Source organism: Giraffa tippelskirchi, chromosome 9, assembly GCF_054371585.1.
Source record: "Giraffa tippelskirchi isolate mGirTip1 chromosome 9, T2T-mGirTip1v1.2.pri, whole genome shotgun sequence".
NCBI classification, from domain to species: domain Eukaryota; kingdom Metazoa; phylum Chordata; class Mammalia; order Artiodactyla; family Giraffidae; genus Giraffa; species Giraffa tippelskirchi.
Window position 1 is genome coordinate 14,619,906 of NC_137283.1, and position 21,806 is coordinate 14,641,711.

Sequence of the window (21,806 nt, forward strand, 5' to 3'; positions counted from 1 at the left end):
CTCTGGGTTATTCATTTTAATTCCTTAGAGTTTTCATCTGTTTGGGGTATCCTCTTTTCTTGGAATCTGTTCTATTTTTGTGCCTCTCTCAGACTCTGGCTTTTGGGTTTTTTTTTAATAATGAAATTTTAAAAATAATTTTATTTATTATTTATTTACATCCATGCTGGGTCTTCCTTGCTGCGTGGTCTTTTCTCTAGCTGCAGAGAGTGGGGGCTGCTCCTCACGGCAGTGCACGTTGTGGTGGCTTCTCTATTGTGGAGCACAGGCTCTCGGGGGCTCTGGCTTCAGTAGTTGTGGCACATGGATTCACTAGTTGCAGTTCCCAGGCTCTAGAGCACAGGCTCAGTACTTATGGCACATGGGCTCAGTTGCTCCACAGCATGTGGGATCTTCCCGGATCAAGGACTGAACCTGTGTCTCCTGCACTGGCAGGCGGATTCTTTACCACTGAGCCACCAGGGAAGCCCCTGACTTTTCTGGTTATTTGAAATATGTTTTTTTTTTAAAGTTGTCATAGGTCTTTCTGTATTTGAGGACTAGTCTCCCCAACATGGTCACCACCGGCCACATGTGGTTACTGAGTGTGTGCAAAGTGGTTAGTCTGCATTGAGAAGCACTGTAAGTATCAAACACATGCAGGATTTAACATGTCTTGTTGGGGTTCCCTGGTGGCTCGTTGGTGAGGAGTCCACCTGCCAGTGCAGGAGACGCGTGTTCAGTCCCTGGTCCAGGAGAATCCCACATGCTGTGGTGCAGCTAAGCCTGTGTGCACAGCTACTGAGCCTGTGCTCTGCAACAAGAGAGGCCACCACAGTGAGAAGCCCATGGACTTCTAGAGAGGAACCCTGCTCGCCACAACTAGAGAAAAGTCCGCACAGCAGCAAAGACCCCGCACAGCCAAAAATATATAAATAACTCATTTTTAAAATGTCTTTTTATTTACCTGGATTAAAGTAGCTCATTCATAATTTTATATTAAATAAACATTGAACTCATAATATTTTGGATATGTTGGGTTAGATAGAGGATATTGAAATTAATCTCACCTGTTTCTTTTCATTTTTTTCCTTAAATGTAGCTACCAGAAAATGTAACATTTTATCTAGGACTTATATTCTATTTCTACTGGATGACGCTGAGTCAGTAGAGAGAAAACAGCCCTTTGGTTTGAGAGAACAAGGACCCAGATCTGGAGAAGACTTTGAAGCAAGCGGGAGCTCTTTTCTGGATTTCCTTCCCACCTAGGAAGGAAAATCTGCTTCGTGCAAGAAAGGAGAAGGGAAAGTAACACACTAGGATGAGGACAGGCAAGTGTACCTGGGGCTGGGTCTCAGGGGAGAGAGGGAACGAAGAGAGGGTGGGAGGGAGGCCCAGGAACAGCAGGAGCCGGAGACCAGGGGGACAGATGGCCGAGGAGGGACGACCCGAGCCCCTGGGGCAGGGTCGGCAGTAGGTTTTGCCAGCAGTGAAGTGAGGTCGATAAATTTTAAATGGGTATTTTTTCAAAATTAAAAACAATCTTCTTTTATATTGGAGTATAGTTGATTAACAACCTTGTGTTAATTTCGGCTGTACAGCAAAGTGATTCAGTTATACATGTACATGTATCTTTTCTTTTTTTCAAATTCTTGTCCCATCTAGCTTATTACAGAGTATTGAGCAGAGTTCGCTGTGCTATACTATAGGTCCTTGTTGGTTATTAAATGCATTCTTGATCTGTGCTGTCTGTCATACTCCTCTGCTGTCCCCGCACCCCAAGGACAGACTGTGGGTGGGGGATGCTGTGTCCCCACTCGGACAGCAGGGCTGGGTGAGGACAGTGAAGTGTGCAGGCAATGGCCTGAAAGCCCGAGGTGAGGAGGGAAGGTGAGGAGCAAGAGTGCCGGCCGAGGGGTCAGCCAAGTGCCAGGACGATGTGACAGGCACCCAGAAATCCTTGGAAAGATCCCCAGGAGCAGAGGTCCCCAACCTCTGGGCTGTGGACTTGTACCTACTGTCAGATCAGTGGCAGCATTACATTATTTACTAGAAATAAAGTGCACTATAAATATAATACACTTGAATCATCCCAAAGCCACCCCCTCCCCGGTCCATGGAAAAATTGTCTTCCTTGAAACTGGTCTCCACTGCCAAAAGGGTTGGGGGCCACCAGCTAGGAGCACTGGACTGCTGGCAGGAAGGTGCACGGCTGAAGATTCTCATTTGGTTTTGAAGGGAAGGACCACCCCAGCCAATTGGCTGACACTGGGGACCCCCCACCATGTGACATGGGGTGTTTGTAATGCCTTCCAGGGTGCCGGGCAGCCAGCAGCAGAAAAGTTTGTTGGCACTGCTGACTGGGAAGGTGAAGAGGTGGGACGGAGCTACGCTAGAAGCTACCTCAGTGAATAGCACGGAAAGATCTCTGGTCTCGGGCTTGACGCCTGCAGGCCCAGGGCTCCCCGTGGTCCCCAGTCCTGGTGAATTGCACGCTCCTATTGCTCCCCCCACCCCCAGAAGACCACACCTTTGTCACCATCCCTTCCTCAGCTCTCCAGCTTGACTTTGCCATTTGCTTCCTATGGAGTCCCTGACCGACACCAGAATGTACCATACATTCACTTCTGTGCGCTTAAGGGAGAAAGCAGAGTGGAAATATGCATTTGGATTTACAGAAAAGAATCCTGGAAAGGTACGTGAGAAGCTAGTGAGAGCAGCGAGCATAGTGGGAGGAATCAGGGAACCGGGACGGGGTGGAGCAAGAGTCCCCATTGTATCTATGTTATTTTGATTTTGAACCCATGTGGATTATTACCTGTCAGGGAAAATTAAGCTGGAAAGAATCTTCTCTACCCCAGGTTGGATTATTTGGGGGAACCATGGACTGAAATAAAAACACACAATGTAAGAGCTGTGAGTGTCAGTTGTATTCGGGGACTTAATGAGGACTGTAGCCCAGGACACAGCCTCTCAGGTTGCTCTGAGAAATTCTTCCGAGGGGGTGAGCGGGGAGGGCAGAACATATGTGATTTTGGAGAAGGATACTAGCAACCAAACACACATCCCAGTAGAAGGCGACTGCGCCGCATGAGAAACAGACGTCTGAGTTAACGACTCGGTGCTGTCCCAAGGATGGGAGGATATGAGAACTTGGGTTCATAAAATTTTCTTCTGAAAACATCTACAACTAACTGAAGGCTTGTTCTGCCAGTTTTCCCAGAGCCTAGAGCGCCTCATTCCTGATCTCCACCGTGAACTCCTCTCGGGGTGTGCTGAAGGTAAGTGACGGCAGGGGCAGGGGACTCAATCCCCATACAGCTGGAGGGCGAGCCACCTGCTTTGCTTGGCGGAATTGGCTGAATCCCATCTGGGCCTCTCACCGAGGACGCTCCGGATCTTGAGCGAGAGGAACTGCAGCAGCGCAGCCCCTCTGCCGCAGCCAGGTACCCCCTGCCTCTCTCCCTCCTGTCCTTCCAGGGCTCTGGCTTCAGCCACCAGTGTCCCTCCACCAGGAGCGATCGCAGAACCAAATCACACAAGTGGAAGACACGGGGGGACCAGCCCCACACGCCAGCACCGTGGAGAGACAGCTTCCACCCTGCTTGCTCCAGCTTCAACAGGTGCTGTTCAGTCCGTGGTTTTTGCCACTGGAAGTTTCCAAAAGGCCCGGCAAGACCCATTCCTCTGGCTCACTTGCCATGTGAAACACCCCAGACATGTGGCCAGAGCTTGGAAAGTGTCCCCCCACACCCTTCTCTAAGTCTGACCCCAGGGCCTCACCTCCAGGTGAAGGTTACAGAAATGGGGAGCCCAGAACCACACCCAGGGAGGGCCTCCGCCGCACGTAGAGAGCTGTGACCTTTGCTATTTCCCATCGGCTTTGTGGACTCATCAGAGGGACCAGCTAGGGAACAAAACTGCACTCACCGAGCTTGGCACTGGTTCCCTCATTAGTCCTCCCAGTCACAGTTGCGGGGCAGGGAGGGCCGTGTGCTCTTACGCCTTTTAGCCACAACAGTGGGTAATGACCCGCCGGTGTCCTACGTGAGTCATGAGCAGAGTGAGGTCTAAGCCCTGGTCTCTGGACCCGGGTGCAGCATCTCCTCGCCCTCGGCTGGGCACCCAGGTCTAGAGGACGCCCTTCCCTCCCTTCACGTGGCTCCCGACTTCCTCTGAGGAGGCAAGCGTAATGGACACACAGATCGGCCCAGCAGCTACGTAAGCGGTGTGACCTCAAGTTCAAAAACAAAGGTCTTCCTTCCACCACAGGCCCACAACCGCCCAGATGGTTACCCTTTGTCCCCCTTTAGGGGACGGGCACATCTCCTGGCAGCTTTGGCAAAAGTGAGCACCTGGTCCGGACGCTTGGGAAATACTGGGTGAAGGCAGCCTGTGTGTCCCTGCAGCAGTGTCCCTGGGCCTTGCTCAGATGTCCCTCACTCCATTCAGGTAGCAGCCAAGGTTAGTTCATCAGCTGGCTAAGCCCTGGGCAGAGGCTGGCATGGGTCCATTTTACTTGGGTAGCAGGGAGTCACAGAGTGTCCCTGGAGAGGCGGGGCCTGTCCATCTCAGAGGCAGATCCAAGGGCGGGAGGGATCCTCGGCTGAGGCCAAGCTGTGGAGAGAGCTGGGTGGGGGGTGGCGGGGGGAGGCCCTCCACAAGGACTAGGACACAGGGGCCCCAGACTCATGCTGAGCTTCGGGTGAAAGCCTCGTCCCCTTGTTCCCTCAGCTACCCCATTCACCTTGTGTTAGACTCGAGGCAAAACCGTCTTCACGTGAACTCAGTTTCCATATGGACGTCTGACGCTCAGCGAGGTGAACTGCCCGGAAATGGTGGAGCTGGAATTTGAGCCCTTATCTGCCTGGAGCCTAACTGTCCCCACTTTCCAGAACATTCTCTCACATTTAGCCAGAGATCTAAGCAGGGTTTGGGGAGGGAGGGAGAGAGGAGGAATGAAGGGGGCCAGCTCAGAGGCAGAGAGGAAATGGCGAGGTCCAGGCTCAGCGGGAAATCCCGGTCACATCCATAAACGCCAGTCAGCACAGAAATGGAAGTATTTTAATGTCAAGGCCTGATGCACCCCATCCCCCTCCTAGTGGCCAGGGTAGAATACATTTTCCATTGGCCTTTAAATTACATGTTCTTTCAGCAGTTGGAGCCTTAGTGAACCTCTGGGTCTTCCTAAATTAAGCCTTTGAAATAAAAATAATGATAATTTCAGGTAACAAAGCCAATATGCTTCTAGAAGTATATTGTAACTAGAAGTCTCTTGACCTCTGAGACCCATACTGTTCTTGCTCACCTGGCCCCTGCTTTTAGTGGACTTGCTGGAAGGAGCTCCAGAGAAGAGGGGACGTCCTGATATAAAGTTTGGGCTGGCAAATGCAGAGGAGGGAGGCAGCCTGAGCAGAAGCTGATGGCCACACATCCGGCAGTGCCTGCCAAGTCCCTGGACAGTCGGCCTCGTCGGGCTCCTCTGTGTTCCCTGTGGGCTCCCTCTGCCAGGGGGTCACAGAGCATTCTGGAGCTGTGTCCACTTTGCGGTGTAGGACTGCTTCCCTACTCCAAAGTTCCCTAGGGAAGCTTCCCACGCAAAACAAGCCGAAAATGCCTGCCAGTCACTGTGACAGTCTCTTCCAGCCTCTGCCATGCTGGGTGACCTTGAGCAAGTTACTTAACTTCCCTCCTGTTTTCTTATCTGGGAGAGGGATAGGACACCAGCATAACCTACCCCCTAGGGTTGTGATGGAGTACAGTGTTGTCAGCAGAGTTTACAGATAAGGACTTAGAAAGGACAAACACCTTTGCCCAAGGTCATGGAGTGTAGCGGCCAGGGCTTGAAGACACCTGGGCCTGCTCCAAGCACTGTCATCTCAGTCAGGCCACACCTCCTCCCAGAAGCCCTTCAGGCCTGAATCTCTATCCCTGACCTCGGCTTAGGTTGTTTGGGATTGAAACCGGGGCCACACTTAGTCATGCTCCCCTACCCCCATGTGGGTGGGTGGACCTTTACTGTTGTTCACTAGCAGTTGGTAGGCCCGGGAGGGAGTTTGGCCAGAGAAGTTACACCAAGGAACCTGAAGCGTGAGAACACAATTAGAAATGGAGTTGGGATGCTTGGGCCTGGGCAGAAAGGGACACAGTCCACCAGAAACACCTGTGGTCTTCCTGGCCTTTGAGTCGCCTCTTGGGGGGACAGGCCCCAGGCACGGCGACAGGGGAGGCAGGCACGTGGGGCCAACACGTGGGTGAGTGAGCCGTGAGCCCGGCCGGTCCTCAGGGATGTGATCTCATTTAGTCTCCACAGCAACCCTAGGAGATGATGATCAGTGTGCGTATTACAGACCAGGAAGCTGAAGTCCATTAAATAAGGTGCTCAAAACTGAGGAAGATTTAACCCTGCTCTGCCGGGCCCAGAGTCTCTGGGTGACAGCTGTCCTCAGGGTAGCAGTAAACTGCACTTGCCCAGCCTGGGTTCCTTCCCATGGCGAAAGTCTCATAACTCTTTGACCCAGAGGCACAGGGAAACTGAGGCAGAGCTGGGATCCCGAGAGGTGAGGGACTGAAGAGGAAGGAAAGAGCGAGACAGAAAAGGAAGAGGAACAGAAAGAAGCGAGGGAAATGGAATTCAAAGCCCTCTCTCTGCAGCCCACTGAGGCAACGCGTGAGAGGCAGCTGGAAGCGACAGCAGACAGCATTGCCACATGCTACCTGCTCGCAAAACAAGAAGACCCATTCACCAGCTGCAGGAACGGCTGCTTTCCCTTACCCTTTCTCTGGGGGCTCAGAGATGGGTAAGCTCAGGAGAGAAACACTAGCAGTGGGGAAATTTCCCAGATGGTAGGAGACTGGGGCTGGGGGAGAGTAGGCAGCCCAGAGCGGAGCTGGGTCAGATTCATTCAGCCCCAGGGACACCTGCAGACTCTGGCTGACGGGATAAGGCCCCGACACATACAGACAGAACGCAGGGTTGGGGCCATCCTCCCCAGGCCTCCATCCTGGGCCCTCCTCTCTGCAACCCAAAGCTGGAACCGTCATACCCCACCCCCTCAGGGCCCCCATACTCCCTGCTGGCTCACATTCTAGCTTTGACCTCGATTAGACCAACGAAAGATGCTGGGATTGCCTTGACCAGCTCCCTCATCCCTTTCAAGTCGAGTAGGAAGGTAGGTAGGAGTTTTGTTGCGGTCCTCAGCAAGTTTACTTTTTGCTTCTGTATCTCCCCAAAGGGTCTAGGAGCCTCACAGGGCTCCCTGGGGGACTGGTCAGGCCCTGGCAGGACCTCACTGCCACCTCGTTGTCCCAGATGGAGAACCAGGAAGGGCCGGCCTGAGAGCAAGGTCAGTGGGGGCTGTGTGGGTTGAGGGGTTGCTGCTCACGTCCATGGGCTGAACTTGGGGGCAGATCCGCTTTTTGCTGGGCAAGCGTCAGGCTTCTCAGGATATTCTGTGGCTGGGAACTCCTAGGTCAGATCTAGGTGGAGCCTCTGATGGAGGTTGGCCGATGCTGTTGGGCAGAGAAACCCCCGTAGCCAGGGAGTTTCTCCTAACTCTGCCCAGAACAGAAAGAAAAGCAACTCGAGTAACCAGAGGAGTACGACAAGAGTGAGCAGTACAACGGGGTCGGAAGGACGTTCTGGCTCTATTGCCCCTGGGAAGCCAGGAGTGGGTGTTTAAGGAAACCGCAGATAGATCTCCCCATGCATATTGTGGACCCCTCCCACCTGCTCCGGCCAGGACCAGGGATAGAACAGGGGAAGGAGGGAAGTGGGGCCTTCAGCCCAGATGCTCTGGGAAGGGACCCTGGGGCCAAAGTGTGGCGAGTCCTCCCTGTGAAATAAGGAAGGTTGAAGACCCAGATGCAGAGTCAATCACTGTCAAAGGTCATGATTCTAGAACAGGCCAATATTGGGAGCCTCAGCCCCTGGCAGCTTGGGGGCCCTGCCCACCCTTCTGCTCCCAGTGGGCCAGTCACTCTCTCCTGGGTGCCTGGGTCATATCCCAGAGGGAGTCCACATGATTGGCTCAGCTCAGATGACCTTCCCACTTCATGGGTCAGCCACCAGCAATGGGCGAGGCTCCCCTGGGACACCCTTCACCCAGCCATCCCTGGGGATGGTTGGCAGGCATCCCTGCTGATGAGGCTGGCCACACCCTAGGAACTTGCCAAGGTTCAGGCTGGGTCCTCACCACCATCGTCTAAGCAAATTGGGGAGCAAGTGGCTTCACTTCCCCAATGTGGGGCTCAGCGACCCCACCATGTCCCCTGGTGGTCCTCCATCCAAGAATCTTTGGCTATGTTGGGAGGACTTTGTTGGTTCTGATACTTTTCCTGTTTGTCCTCAGTAGAGGTGATAAAGTGGCTTCCCTGGTGGCCCAGATGGTAAAGAATCCACCTGCAATGCAGGAGACACAGGTTCAATCCCTGGGTTGGGAAGATCCCCTGGAGAAGGGAATGGCAACCCACTCCAGTATTCTTGCCTGAAGAATCCGATGGACAGAGGAACATGGTGGGCTATACTCCATAAGGTCACAAAGAGTAAGACACTACTGAGCGACTAACACACACACACACACACACACACACATACACACACATGTGATCAAAATGCCCCTAAGAAACTTCACATGAACAAAACTGTATTCTAAGACTTTGGGAAAAAAAGAAAAAGGACCTGAGATTTATAATAGGCATGCCATTTGTGTGCAATAGGATAGTCCATAGTAGAGATCTTCCAAATAGCTGTGTGTTGTTATTCTAGCTCAAATCAGTCACCTGGATGACAAAAGTGATGCAAACCAGAGCTCGCCACGCAAACCTGGAAGCTCACGGTCCACCAGGCTGGGAGGACTGAGAGAGTGACTACGTGTGAAGCCCTGAGAACAGCTCCTGGCATACGGTGAGTAACCGTGTCCTCCTGATCTACAGCTCGGGGATGAAAGGGGCTCTCTGGTATTTTTCTATTCCATCACCTCTCTGTGTTGTCACAGCCCATCCTGCCCATCCTGTGTGGGCAGGTGCCATCATTCTGAGCCCTGGTCCTCCCCGCCTCCCACCCTGAGCTGAGTTCACTCTCCTTGCTCACGGCCTCCTTCGCCACGCAGGAGAGACTCAAGCCTGCCATCCCCCTGCCCCAGGCTGCAGACAAGGACACTGCTCCGCCATCATGAACTGCACGGCACGGGGCCAGTTAGCTGACTTGTGTCTCAGCTTCCTCCTCTGTGAATGGAGGTGAAGCATCACCTTCCAGGGGTGATGTGAGGTGTAGTGTCAGGCACCTGAGTGGCGTATAATCCTCTGCTACTTTTATTATGAGTAGTAGTATTGTCATAGAAATTTTTTTAGCTTCTCCAGGGACTAGCTCCTCACCGCTGTTGCTACCTACGTGACTGACGTGACCTGGCCCATATTGCTTCATCTGAGTCCTCAAATATTTACCGAGTGCTGACTGTGTGCTACGCCCTGGGCATATAGTGATGTGAGAGATGTTCAATGATCCTTTTTTTTTTTGGTTGAAGTGTAGTTGATTTACAATATTATATTGGGTTCAGGTATGCAGTATAATGACTCAGTATTTTTATAGATTATACTCCGTTAAGTGATTACAAGATAATGGCTATAATTCCCATCAATATACCCTTCTTGCTTATCTGTTTTATGCATAGTAGTTCATATCCCTTAATCCCATATCCTTAACTTGCCCCTCCTTCTTCCCTGTCAAGTGGTTTTTTAACATCTGTCTCTTTGGGATCTTATTGTCTCTACTTGGCCGTATTGATGCTGGAATAACGTCTACCCCTTAGCAGGCACTTACCCTGTAATTATATGCACATTTCTCAGTCAGACCCTTACCCAACCCTGAGCACTAAGCCTGACTCCCTTACTTCCAGCTACGGACTCTGAGGTGCGGGGAGGTCAGGTAACTTGCCCACACTATTGAGCTTTGAATGGGGGCTGTTTTACCCCTAAGCTCTCTACCACACTCTGGAGGGGCCTTCTTTTGTAGAGCCCACCTCCCTGAGCACAGTGAGACCCTGGCTGAATTCTAGCCCTGAGAAACTGAAAATCCTTCATTAGCATTTAGCCTCAGCCTCACAGGAAAGAAAACCTTTCCTGTGGTCGGGAGCAGCAGCAGTCTACTCCTGTCATGGGCCTATGCGCATTCAGGTTGTCTTTGGAGGTGCTGCATGGAAAATATTAGCCTGTGAACTCAACAACTATTCAGAAATGCCCTCCAAAGAGGCACACACATTCCAGTGTGAAAGCGGCAAATGAGGGTCCAGGTTCCAGGCACAGACTTGGGGCCAAAGCAAATGCCACGTGTATCCTTGGGCCCACAGATAGTTGGGAATGGGTCATCTAGGAGACTCTCATGAGAAACGAAACCAGAAGATGTTGTTTTTCTGACTTTAGATCATTTCAGGCACAGAGGAAGAGCCTGGGCAGCTGGCCCGGGACCCACCGTGTCACCTGAACCAACCAGGAGAGGCCCTTGCTCACCTTGAAGATGCACTTGCCTTTGTCACATATAGAAGGCCCAGACTTACTGTCCCTCCCCACTGGCTCCTTCAGCCCGCTGTCCACACACAGTGAGCTGAAGACCTATGGTACCCAGCACGGTGCAAGGGCCTGTGGGGGACATGTCCACAGGCTTCAGGTAAACGAGCTCTTTTGCCTACTCTTTCTGTCCTTTGTGTGTTGGATTGTCACAGTGGCATCTAATGCAGAATTTTGAAAAATGTAACCCACTGTATTAAAAACATGCCTGCCCTTTAATCCAGCAATTCCAATTTCAGGAATGTAGCTTTAGAATCAAGCATGTGAACCGACTTGGCTATGAGAAGGTTCAGACAATGTTTCTTTTTTAAATTTTTGTTTGTTTTTAATAGTAGTAAAGGACGGGGAACAACAGGAGGCTGGTGACCAAACGACAGGTATACCGCACAGTGGGGTGATATTTGGCTATTAAGATGATTTTGTAAAAGTATTATTTACTGAAGGCAGAGTCCAGATATGTTATCAAGTGCAAGGAGCAGCTGTAAACAATACCATGATCATACGGCATGATCTTACTTGTGTGTGTGTATGCGCATGTGTGCACACACATCTCTCTCTGAATAGCAGTGTCTGCCCATGACCTGGTGTCTGGTGTTTCATTGTCCTGACAAGAGCTGTGCAGGGTCCCCTGGTTCACCACTGGAAGAATGAATCACCACTTCCAAGGGTCTAAAGGGACACTTTTGTCTTTCAGAAGGTGTGTGTTGGTGGGGGAAGCTTATTTCCCCAAGATGCTTCCATCCAAGTGGAGGCAGCGCGCCTGGTGTGACACCCCGGACTCGCTCCATTCCTCCAGCCCCCATCCTTGTCACTGTCCCGGGAGGGAGGGGCTTGGATCGTGAGTTTGGCAGGAGAAGAAGCTGGGCAGAAATCACCGAAACCCTCTTGGGTCTGCTCTCCCGTGCTGTAAATCTCACAGAACAGGCCATTTGGTCCAGTTCTGCCACAGTGGGCTGAGTGAGATGCCTTATTCCGGGATTCAGTATTTGGAAGGGCATGTAGCCAAGGCAGTCATGTCTCTCCAACTTCAATTCTCTCTGTGTCAGTGACCTTCTGGTCCCCTCTGCCTTACTATATACCTTTGTTTATGACTCAGTCGGTTCAGGACTCAAGCGAGGATGTGAGAAAGGGGATGTGATTCGCTGATTCGCTGGCCCCTCCTCAAACCCCTTGACATTCTGGGCCCACTTCACTGTCAGGGAGTGAAAGCAAGGAAAAGGCCTCATGCTCTCCCGTTTCTTTCTCTCTCCCTCTCTCTTCTTTCTTTCTGCTTTACATAAGCTTTTTTTTTTTTTTTAATATATGTATATGGTTAAGTTATGAAAGAAATATCTTTGAGGGTCAATCCAAATGATTTGGTATGAATGCTACCTGAGTCTTTGAGGCTTACTGAAGGTTTTCTGTCTACATAAACCACTGATGCCTATAACAATATACTGAAGGATTTTCTTAAAGAAAATAGGAATTCAGGGATAAACAAATCAAATCCTAGAAAGTGAAGTTGCTCAGTCGTGTCCGACTCTTTGCGACCCCATGGACTGTAGCCTACCAGGTAGCTCTTCTGTCCATGGCGTTTTCCAGGCAAGAATACTGGAATGGGTTGCCATTTCCTTCTCTGGGAAATCTTCCGGACCCAGGGATTGAACCCGGGTCTCCTGCACTGTAGGCAGATGCTTTACCATCTGAGCCACCAAATCCTAGAACAGCTGTGTAAATATAAGTATATAAGACTTTTAGTGTATGTGGCTCCACTTGACTAGTAGAAAGAACTTAAGGCTGATGATCATGTACACAATCATGTTCTCTCAGAAATGGACAGAGAGCAGTTCTTTAGAATGGTTCTCAGGGAGAAATGAAAAGTTTCGAAAAGTAGTTTTGGATCACAGGCCTTTCAACGTACACTTATGAGTTAGTGCCTATCCAAACTTCTGTGGGTACCTATAATTCCAGCTTCTCCAAGCCAAGCAGCAGCTTTGTCCTAAGCTTATACTTAGGTTTGTCCAAGCTTCACAAAGCTTGATAATCTAATACATTCCCTCTTCCTAAAGCCAAACAGGTATTTTTGGTGCCTGTGTCGAAAATAGGTGCCTACAACCTGCTAGGCTCTGTTACCCACAGCATCATCCTATTGCGATAAATGACTATCACCAAGAACCTTCTGTTAATTCCTCACTTGAATTACAGCATCAAGACAAAAACATAAGTGAGCGAAAACTTTTCTTACGCTGTTATCAGCAGGCGAAAACTTATTTATATAAATCCTTCTTTGCCTCTTATAACAGTCTTTATTTTAAAATCTGTTTTGTCTGATATAAAAGCCATTCATTCACTCCAACTTTCTTTCGATTTCCATTTGCTTGGAATACCTTTTATCATCCCCTCACTTTCAGTCTGTATGTGTCCCTGGATCTGAAGTGGGTCTCTTATAGACAGCATGTCCATGGGTCTTGCTTTTGTTTCTGTTCAGCCACTCTGTATCTTTTGGTTGGAGCATTTAATCCATTTACATTTAAGATAATTATTGATATGTCCGTTCTTATTGGCACATTTTGTTAGTTGTTTTGGGTTTGGTTTTGTAGGTGTTTTTTCTCTCCCTCACCTTTTGTTCTCTTGTGATTTAATGACTCACTTTAGTGTTGTGTTTGGATCCCATTTTCTTTTGTCTGTTAGAGATATTTGGTCTTTTGCTACCATGAGGTTTTGATATGGCCGTCTATATGTAAACAAGATAGTTTTAAATCGCTGATCTCTTCATTTCAAATGCATTTCCAATATCCTGCGTTTGTTCTCTCCTCGTCTCACAGTTGCTAGTTTTGGCATCATATTTGTGTGCAGCTCATTTCCTGCCTCTGCTGTACGCTTGCCTTTTTCTGGTGAACCTTTTCATTCGTGATTTTCTTGTTTCTAGTTGAGGCCTTTTCTTTTCCACCTAGAGAATTTCCTTTACTATTTACTGTAAAGCTGGTCTAGCGGTGCTGAATTCTTTTGGCTTTTGTTTGTCTATAAAAGTTTTGATTTTCCCCTCGAATCTGAATGACAGCCTTGCTGGTAGAGCGTCCTTGGTTGTAGGTGGTTCCCTTTCATCACTTTAAACGTGTGGTGCCACTCCCTTCTGGCCTGCAGAGTTTCTGCTGAGAAATCAGCTAATACATTATGGAAGTTGCCTTGTATATTATTTGTTGGCTTTCCTTTGTTGCTTTTAATATTTTTTTTTCCTCTTTAATTTTTGTCAGTGTGATTCCTATGTGTCTTGGCACATTCCTCCTTGAGTTTATCCTGCCTGGGACTCTCTGTGCTTCCTGGACTTGGGTGACTGTTTCCTTTCCTGTGTTAAGGAAGTTTTCAGCTATTGTTGTCTCCTCAAATATTTTCTCAGGTCCATTCTCTCCTCTCCTTCTGGGACCCCCTCCATCGGGTCATGCTGGCTACTTACCATGTTAAAACCAGCTTTGATACGTCTCCCTACCCCGGGGCCTCCCGCAGTCTTCCCCAGCTCCCCACTCTCTAAATGATGCCTCAGGGCAACCTTGGAATCACCTTCAACCTTTCTCCTCCATCTCATGTTTCAGTTCCATCTTCAAATATATCAAGACCCCATTTCACCTCACCATCTCTGATACCCTCCTGGTCCAAATAACTATCATCTCTATTGCAGTAGCTTCATCCCTGGTCCCCTGCTCCTACCTTTTCCCACCTGTATTTTAACCTCACGGTTAACTACTCAGGTGGTGTAACTCCAATCCCCCAGTAGGGACACTCCAATCCCTCAGTAGGGTACCATCAGAGAACAGCCTGATCCTTTCTCTGGCTGTCAAGGCCCTGCACTGTCAGGCTGTGTGACCTCCCTGTCTCACCTCCTACTCCCCATCTACACTGTCACTCTCTTCCAGCCACACTGACCTCCCTACTGTTCCTAGGACATGCCTGGCACGCTCCCACCACAGGGCTTTTGCATGTTCCCTGCTGGAACACCTTTCCATGGGGTCTCCAGATGGCTTAGTTGTTTGTCTCCTTCAGGTTGTTGCTTTCAGGCTCTCCCTGATCATCCTCTAAAATTTCTGCCTGCCTAACACTCCCAGGTAGCGCTAGTGGTAAAGAATCCACCTGCCAGTGCAGAAGACATAAGAGATGTGGGTTCGATCCCTGGGCCAGGAAGATCCCCTGTAGGAGGGCATGCAACCTACTCCAATATTCTTGCCTGGAGAATCCCATGGACAGATGAGCCTGGCGGGCTACAGTCCATGAGGCCACAAAGAGTTGGGCGCACTGAAGTGACTTAGTCTGCAACACTCCCAAAGCCCTTTCCCCTGTTGCAATATTTTCATGTCTTTTATCTCCACATGCTGTACTGCTTTTCTTATTTGTTTATTGTCTGTCTGCCCCAATTAGAATGTCAGGTGGACAAGGGCAGAGATGTTTATTCTCTCACTGCTGTTTCCCCAGCACCTGGAAGAATGCCTAGCACGTCATAAACATTCAGTTGATATCTGTTGAATGAGTGAATGAATCTAAAGGGTGGGTGACTGAGATAGGCTTCATTTATGAGAAAAATAAAAGAAGTATGACTTGCTGTGCAGCAAAATGTTATGGAGAAGTTCACACCAACACACAGAAAAAAAAATAGGCTGCATTGACACTAGAACACTATAGTGATTTTCTCTGAATGAGGGGCTGCAAATAAGTCTCTATCTTTCTCTCTTTCCCACCGTTGTTTTTAATAATCTACAATTACTGTTTGTGTAATGAAGTAAAAGTAGAAGAATAGTTTTTGAAAAGTGGTGCTTGCTATAAATTATAAGATGCTCAGAGGCAAGGATTGTGTGTAGGCATATGGGCATTTCTGTGTTCTTCAAATAGAGACTTTCCATAGGCTGAGATGCTCTACCTCTGGCAGGACGGCTAGTTCTCTATTCACCAGGTGCTCTTTATATACAACAACTGTTGCCCCAGAGTGTTTGGACTAGTGCATCAGTCAAGCTGACATTACGGAGAAAGGAAGACACACAATTATTCAGACAACCAGTGGCCGCCTTGCTTGGTTCCCTGGCTAGAATGGCCCCATGAGTAACTGATCATAAGTTTCACGGGGCTCTGTGGCTGACAAAGCATTTTCACACTCATCATGTTACTTGATCTTTTTTTTTAATTAATTCATTTATTTTTGGCTGCACTGGGTCTTCGTTGCTCTGTGTGAGCTTTCTCTATTTGCAGTGTGCGTGCTCAATCACTTCAGTCGTGTCCAACTCTTTGCCTCCGCATGGACTGTAGCCTGCCAGGCTCCTCTGTCCATGGGATTCTCCAGGTAAGAATACTGGGGTGGGTTACCATGCCCTCCTACAGGGGATCTTCCTGACCCAGGGATCGAACTCAGGTCTCCAGCGTCTCCTGCATCACAGGTGAATTCTTTACCACTGAGCCACCAGGGAAGCAGGGGCTATTCTCTAGTTGTGGTGTGCATGCTTCTCATTGTGGTGGCTTCTCTTGTTGTGGAGAAGGGTGCATAGGTTCAGTAGTTTCAGCTTATAGGCTCTAGGGTGCACGGGCTTCAGTAGTTGTGGTGCACAAACTTAGCTGTTTTGTGGCATGTGGAATATTCCTGGACCAGGGATAGAACCCTTGTCCCCTGCATTGCAGGGCAGATTCTTAACCACTGAACCACGAGGGAAGTCCATTACTTGATCTTTGTAACAGCTTTGTATGTTACCTGTCATTTCCTTCCCCCAGGCGGCTTAGAGAGTTTAAGTATTTGTCCAAGATCTCATAGGTGGCTTCTCCCACAAACAGCCTGGAAGTAACAGACAGGAGCTGGTCAGCAGACTTGTCTAAAAGCTGTAGCCCTGGGGATGAGCTGATGACAGCTAAACCCTGGATGTGCTTAGAGGAAACTGAAGTGGAGAAGTGCAGTAGGATTTGTTTCAGAAAGGAGATACAGTGACTCTGTTATCCTAGCAGCATGGGTGTGCTCCTTGGGTGTGGGACTACCTTTGTTTGGAAAAAAAAGATCTTAATATATGCTTGGGGTAAAATGTGAGGTCTTGATATTGAAAGCACTCTGCTGTGCAAAAAACCCCCCAAAATGTGGGAGGCATTTTTTAACCAGTAGGAGAGTGTGGGAGAGCATAAAGAGAGAGGAAGAAGGAGCAGGGGAAAGGGCAAGATGGAGAGGGGCGGGAGGGAGCGGGGAAGTGTCCATGTCCTGGGCCAGAGGCTGCGTGAAGATCAGAGATGCTCTTCTGTTGGATTTTGAAGTTGTGCTGCTGTGATAGAAATCGGTTCTCCGCTTCTAGCCCTTTCACTCCTGTAACAGTTGACAAATTCTGCTCAGCTCACAGATATCTGTGTGAGAGAGAACCTTGATATCCTTGATGAGAGTTGTGGCATGAAACAGCACAGAGTAACGACCACACAAATATGAGCAAAAGGCAGGGCAGGGGAGGGCATGGGAAGACAGAAGGAGCCATGAGCACACCAGCCCCTAAGGATGTGCAGAGATCATGGGGGAGGCCCTTGGTTTCTGAAGGTCATGGATCTGATGACTCAAGCCAGCTTTCCCCAGATCTCCACCAGGTGGGGAGAGGTAGCTAATAATCATAGTTACATCCAAAAAGAAAATACTAGGGTTGACACTTAGTAAAAATTTATTTTCCCCTCTAATCAAATTCCTTTGCTTGAGTCAAAAAGCAAGAATTAACAAGTGCAAAGAACAGCAGGCTTGTTCCCTGCCCCATTTCCTACCTTTCTTGGGAATAAGGCTTAATGGACACTTTTCTTTAATAGACAGTGTCACATCATTAGTCATACAGAAGGTTTATTTACCAGGGTGGATTTTCAGATTCCAAAGAACCTGAAAAATGCCGCACAACTAAGTAGCATTCGGGTTTATCCATCAGTCCCCTATGAGTTTGTTCAACATGAGTCAGTTCTTCTATTTGTTCCCATAGATTGGTAACTGCTAGCACTGGACATAAGCTGGGATTTTCTGTTGTAAACCTTTTGCTCCTCCTAGGGCTGGGCTCAGGCACAAGGTTACCCATAGCTCTGACCACATCAGAAGGAACACAAGGGCCATCCTTTTAGATGAAGCATTCCCACGAGGCAAGCCCAGAGACATCCTCCCCTATCCTTTCTCACTTCACCCTGTCCTCATCATCATTCCTCTCCAAGGAGTCTGCAAGAAGGGTCTGTGCTCAGGTCAGTCAGGATCTGTTTTCCAAGAGGTACCCTGGGACCACAGTGGGGACACGCAGTCACAGTCGTCATCTGACGGCACCCTACAATGACTGTGATAAGAAGCCACTGTCTCCAAGTCTCGTTCCCCATCCTGTAGGGCAGGAGCCTGAGGCATCTCAGCGTAGGGATGCTTTGGAGATGAAGACACCAGGCAAGCTGACCCGCCACGTTGGCCAGTGACATCTGCTTTGCTTCCGCCATAATCAGCGCATCAGAAGAGCAGCCTCAGGCAGGTGCCCAGAACTGGGGGGGAATTTCCCTCAAAGAGGAGCGTCCCCTGACCAGTCAATACCATATCTCCCTCCACTCATCTTCAAAGCTGCCTTTCTCAGCGCAAATCCATGAGCTGGCAGGTGAGTTTGACCATCTGTCACTAGGGATTTTGATTCCCTTCCATCAGTCCCCCAAAGCCTTATTCAGTGATTTCAATCTTAAAAAAGCATTTGAATGTCCATCCAGGCATTAATTCATTCGGCACTGGATTGCCTGATATTATGAGGCACGTGGTGAAGCCAGTGGGCTGGGGACAGAGGAGAAGGCTGTGCTGCCCACCAGAGGCTTTGGGGCTGCTAGAGGGCAGAGGACATTAAACAGGCTGATGCAAGGAGATTGGAGGGGCTCTGATAGCTGTAGCCGAGCGTCTATGTGTCTGAGGACAGGATGTCCTCCACTCCGTGTGCCCCTCCTGCCTTTGTCCCTTTCCATGTCTCTCTGTCCCCATCTCCCTTATTTCCTTTTCCTTTCCCCTCTGTCACCCAGGGACAACCTGTCCCCTTGCTCCAATCTTCCCTCCATTCATATACAAAATTTGTCCCTCTTCCGATGCTCTTTTCTCACCCCACCTGCATCTTTCCCACATACCAGCCAGTCTCTCCAAACCAATGGAAATTCTCCCCAATCAGAGGCAAGAAGGAAGCATCCATCCCCCAAAATACAAGGAACAGCACCAGCGTGGAGAACTGGAATCATGTCAGACATCTCCCAGGGGAGAGAAAAAGGCCACAGATGATAACAAAAATGTTGCTCGCTGCCATGACAACCACAGCCATTCAGCCACAGTACCAAGAGTGCGGAGGCAACAAAATCAATTGCATGTTTATTTCCCCAGCACAACCAGGCTGTCTAAGCAGGAGGAAGCTGAGAAGGAGATGCCTTCGGTCCTCTGCCCATCACCTGCCAGAGAACCAGGATACTTGATGGCAGTTGGCCTACCTTTCCCCAAACAGCCATCTGTTGTGACATCACTGTCAGCTGGGCCTGATTCCTCACTTGTATCAACCAGCTTCCAGAGTGTGCCGTGTGCCCAGGTGAGGAGGTTCGATCCCAGGCTGGCGTGAGTGGCCCCCATCTTGGGGCACAGGCAGAGCCATGGCCATCATCGATGGGGTGGCTGCAGGACCCAGAAGGATCAGTGCAAACAAGATTATGTCTGTGGACAGGAAGGTGGGAGGTGGAGCCCTACCTAACAAAACAGGAAGCAGCATCATTATTAAGAATAAAACCTAAACCCAACAATGAGAAACAGAGTAATCAATAGGGGCCCTGTCCCTGGCCTCAGACCACATCACACAGGATTTAAAGGGCCAGTTAAGAAAAGGCCATGAGGGGATCACTTAGCATTTCTGTCCCAGTGAAAGTGTTAGTCACTCAATTGTGTCTGACTTGTGACCCTATGGACTGTAGCCCACCAGGCTCCTCTGTCCATGGGATCCTCCAGGCAAGAATACTGGAGTGGGTTGCCATTCCCTTCTTCAGGGGATCTTCCCGACCCAGGGATGGGACCTGGGTCTCCCGCATTGTGGGCAGATTCTTTATTTTCTGGGCCACCAGGGAAGCCCCTTTCTGTCCCAAGTCTTTAATAAATATGGACACAAACGTCCTTAAGCTGTATTGTGAACTGGGCCGGCCACAGAGTCAGAGGCAGACTGCTTCTCGGGGGTGGTGACTGCCCTCTCCAGTGAAGCTGCCACCTGCTCTGAGGGCATTGGCAGGTGCCAGCAGCACCCAAGGGCCCTGGGCCTGTGATCTCCAGTTGCTTCTGCACTGTTAGGAGGACAGAGGAGGCTGAAGCCACCTGGGCACTCTTCCCATACTCTATTCCTCTCCATCACCCTAGGGATCATGTGGCTATCAAGGGTCTCTGCAATGAAATAATATTGCTAAGTGCCAGACATCTCAAATTGTGTGAGATATTGGCAGAAGTATAACAATATTGCCTGTCGTAAGGAAACTCCTTTAAGAAAATCCATGTGTGCTGGACATTGGGGAAGGTGGAATGAGGTGGTGGAGACGGACTGCACTGCCGCTGCCCATCCTATTAAATATGTCATGGGTTCAGAGCCACATGGGCATTTGTGAATCCCGTTCCTCTACTGGCTAAATGGAGCTCGATTTGTGTGTGGATCAAAGAAAAGCTACTTATCCCTACTGGATATCTCCTTCTAATTCACCAGCATTGTTCAGCAGGGAAAGGTGAAACAAAGGCTGAATTCATTCACAGACAGGAGCTTCAGAGCCCAAACATCAAGGAGATAGCTCAAAACTTCAAAAAGCAGCTCTGACCTAAGTTTTCCAACATTTTATATTTTCAAAAATCATAGGAAAAGGATGAACTATCCAAAAAGAACAAATTTCACTTTAATTTTTGTTTAAATGCCTCAAAGCAAAAAAAAAAAAATTCCAGAGTTCTGTCTCTTCCCACTGCTGTCAGCTAGGCTGGCAGCCCCTTGTATTCTCAGCTTTTCCCACCTTGTGGTGAAGGTCTACCTTCCAAACAGGTGAGTTCTGAGACTAATCAATATGACAGTTGCTCAGTGCTTCAGCATAAGAGAAGTTGAACATTTATATCCAAACATTTTAAATTTACCACACCACCACATGGGTCCAGAAACAAACAAAACAAAAATTGACTTCAAAACAAATGCCATTAGAAAACAGTTTCTTTAAAATTTATACATAACCTACCATATGTTCTATCCCTAGGTACTTATCCAAGAAAAAAGAAAACACGTGTCCATATAAAGACTTTTGTGTAAATGTTCATAATAGCTTTATGTGTGATAGCCACAATTGAAACAATCCAAATGTCCATCAATAATGAATAAATGAACATGGTATAAATGAATAGCCAAACAGATTGTGGTATATCCATACATTGGAATATTACTTGGCAATGAAAAATGAGAAACTATGATATAAACAACAAGATGCATGAGTCAAAATAATTATGCTGCTTGAATGAAGCCAGACAAAAAGGAATTTATATAAAACTTTAGAAAGTGAAAACTAATCTGTTGTAATTAAAAGCAGATCAGTGGTTGCCTGGGAGGAAAGGTCTGGGGAACCAGAAGGACAGATTGTAAAACAGGTGATGGATATGTTTGTTGTCTTCAATGTGGTGATGGTTTCATGTGTCAAGACTTGCCCATTTTACACTTTAAATATATGCAATTTATTGTACCAATTATGCTTCAGTAAAGCCATTTAAAAAGTTAAAGAAAACATATGCCATATCAGTCACAGGGATTAGATACGTACCCTTGCCTTAAATAACTAGAAAACCAGAAAAAGTATACGAAACAACCACGTACAACATTGGATGACAGTCAAGGCAAGACTGTGAAGGGAAGCTAGGAAGGTGCCTCCTGTGATGGCACCAGCTCATTGTCTAGAGAGAACTCAAATGAAGCTGATGGGCTTGTGGACTTGAGACAGAGTTCAGAGTTGTTGGAGATCAAGGACGTTCACATTTTCAGGGCAGAGTGCCAGAGAGAAGGGAGTTTTACACACAGAGAAAAACTCCATTGTCTGGTTAGAAACCTCGTCTTTGATCTCTGATCATTGACTGCATGTGAAAAACTTCCTTGAGGCAAGAAAAAGAACCATCTAAAAGGAGCAGATGAACCAATTTCTGGAGTTTTTACAGGGCTGCAAATTGTTGGCATTCTCACCAGCCAAAATGCAGACCCTGTATCACATGGGTTGTGTCCTCAGAAGGGTATTGCCTTAATAGCAGTGCTAAATTAGTCCTTGAC

The 21,806-nt window shown here is 48.7% G+C and overlaps 1 protein-coding gene across 2 annotated transcripts in view; it reads left to right on the top strand.

Moving 5' to 3' along the window:
- The window catches only part of LOC145520670 (uncharacterized), a 47,528-nt gene that overhangs the window by 15,535 nt on the left and 10,187 nt on the right, over window positions 1-21,806 (top strand). Inside the window, exons 7-16 of one of the 2 annotated variants that reach the window (XM_081527732.1) lie at window positions 1,082-1,310; window positions 2,296-2,674; window positions 3,194-3,260; window positions 3,460-3,602; window positions 4,252-4,443; window positions 4,714-4,799; window positions 6,634-6,779; window positions 7,215-7,325; window positions 8,747-8,884; window positions 10,399-10,642. In XM_081527732.1, coding sequence (XP_081383858.1) covers window positions 2,564-2,674; window positions 3,194-3,260; window positions 3,460-3,602; window positions 4,252-4,365 — 435 coding nt within the window. In that variant the 5' untranslated portion in view covers window positions 1,082-1,310; window positions 2,296-2,563 and the 3' untranslated portion in view covers window positions 4,366-4,443; window positions 4,714-4,799; window positions 6,634-6,779; ... (1 more) ...; window positions 8,747-8,884; window positions 10,399-10,642. Of the gene's footprint in view, window positions 1-1,081; window positions 1,311-2,295; window positions 2,675-3,193; window positions 3,261-3,459; window positions 3,603-4,251; window positions 4,444-4,713; window positions 5,220-6,633; window positions 6,780-7,214; window positions 7,326-8,746; window positions 8,885-10,398; window positions 10,643-21,806 lie in introns of those variants that run through there. The other variant, XM_081527731.1, reaches the window with a different exon arrangement.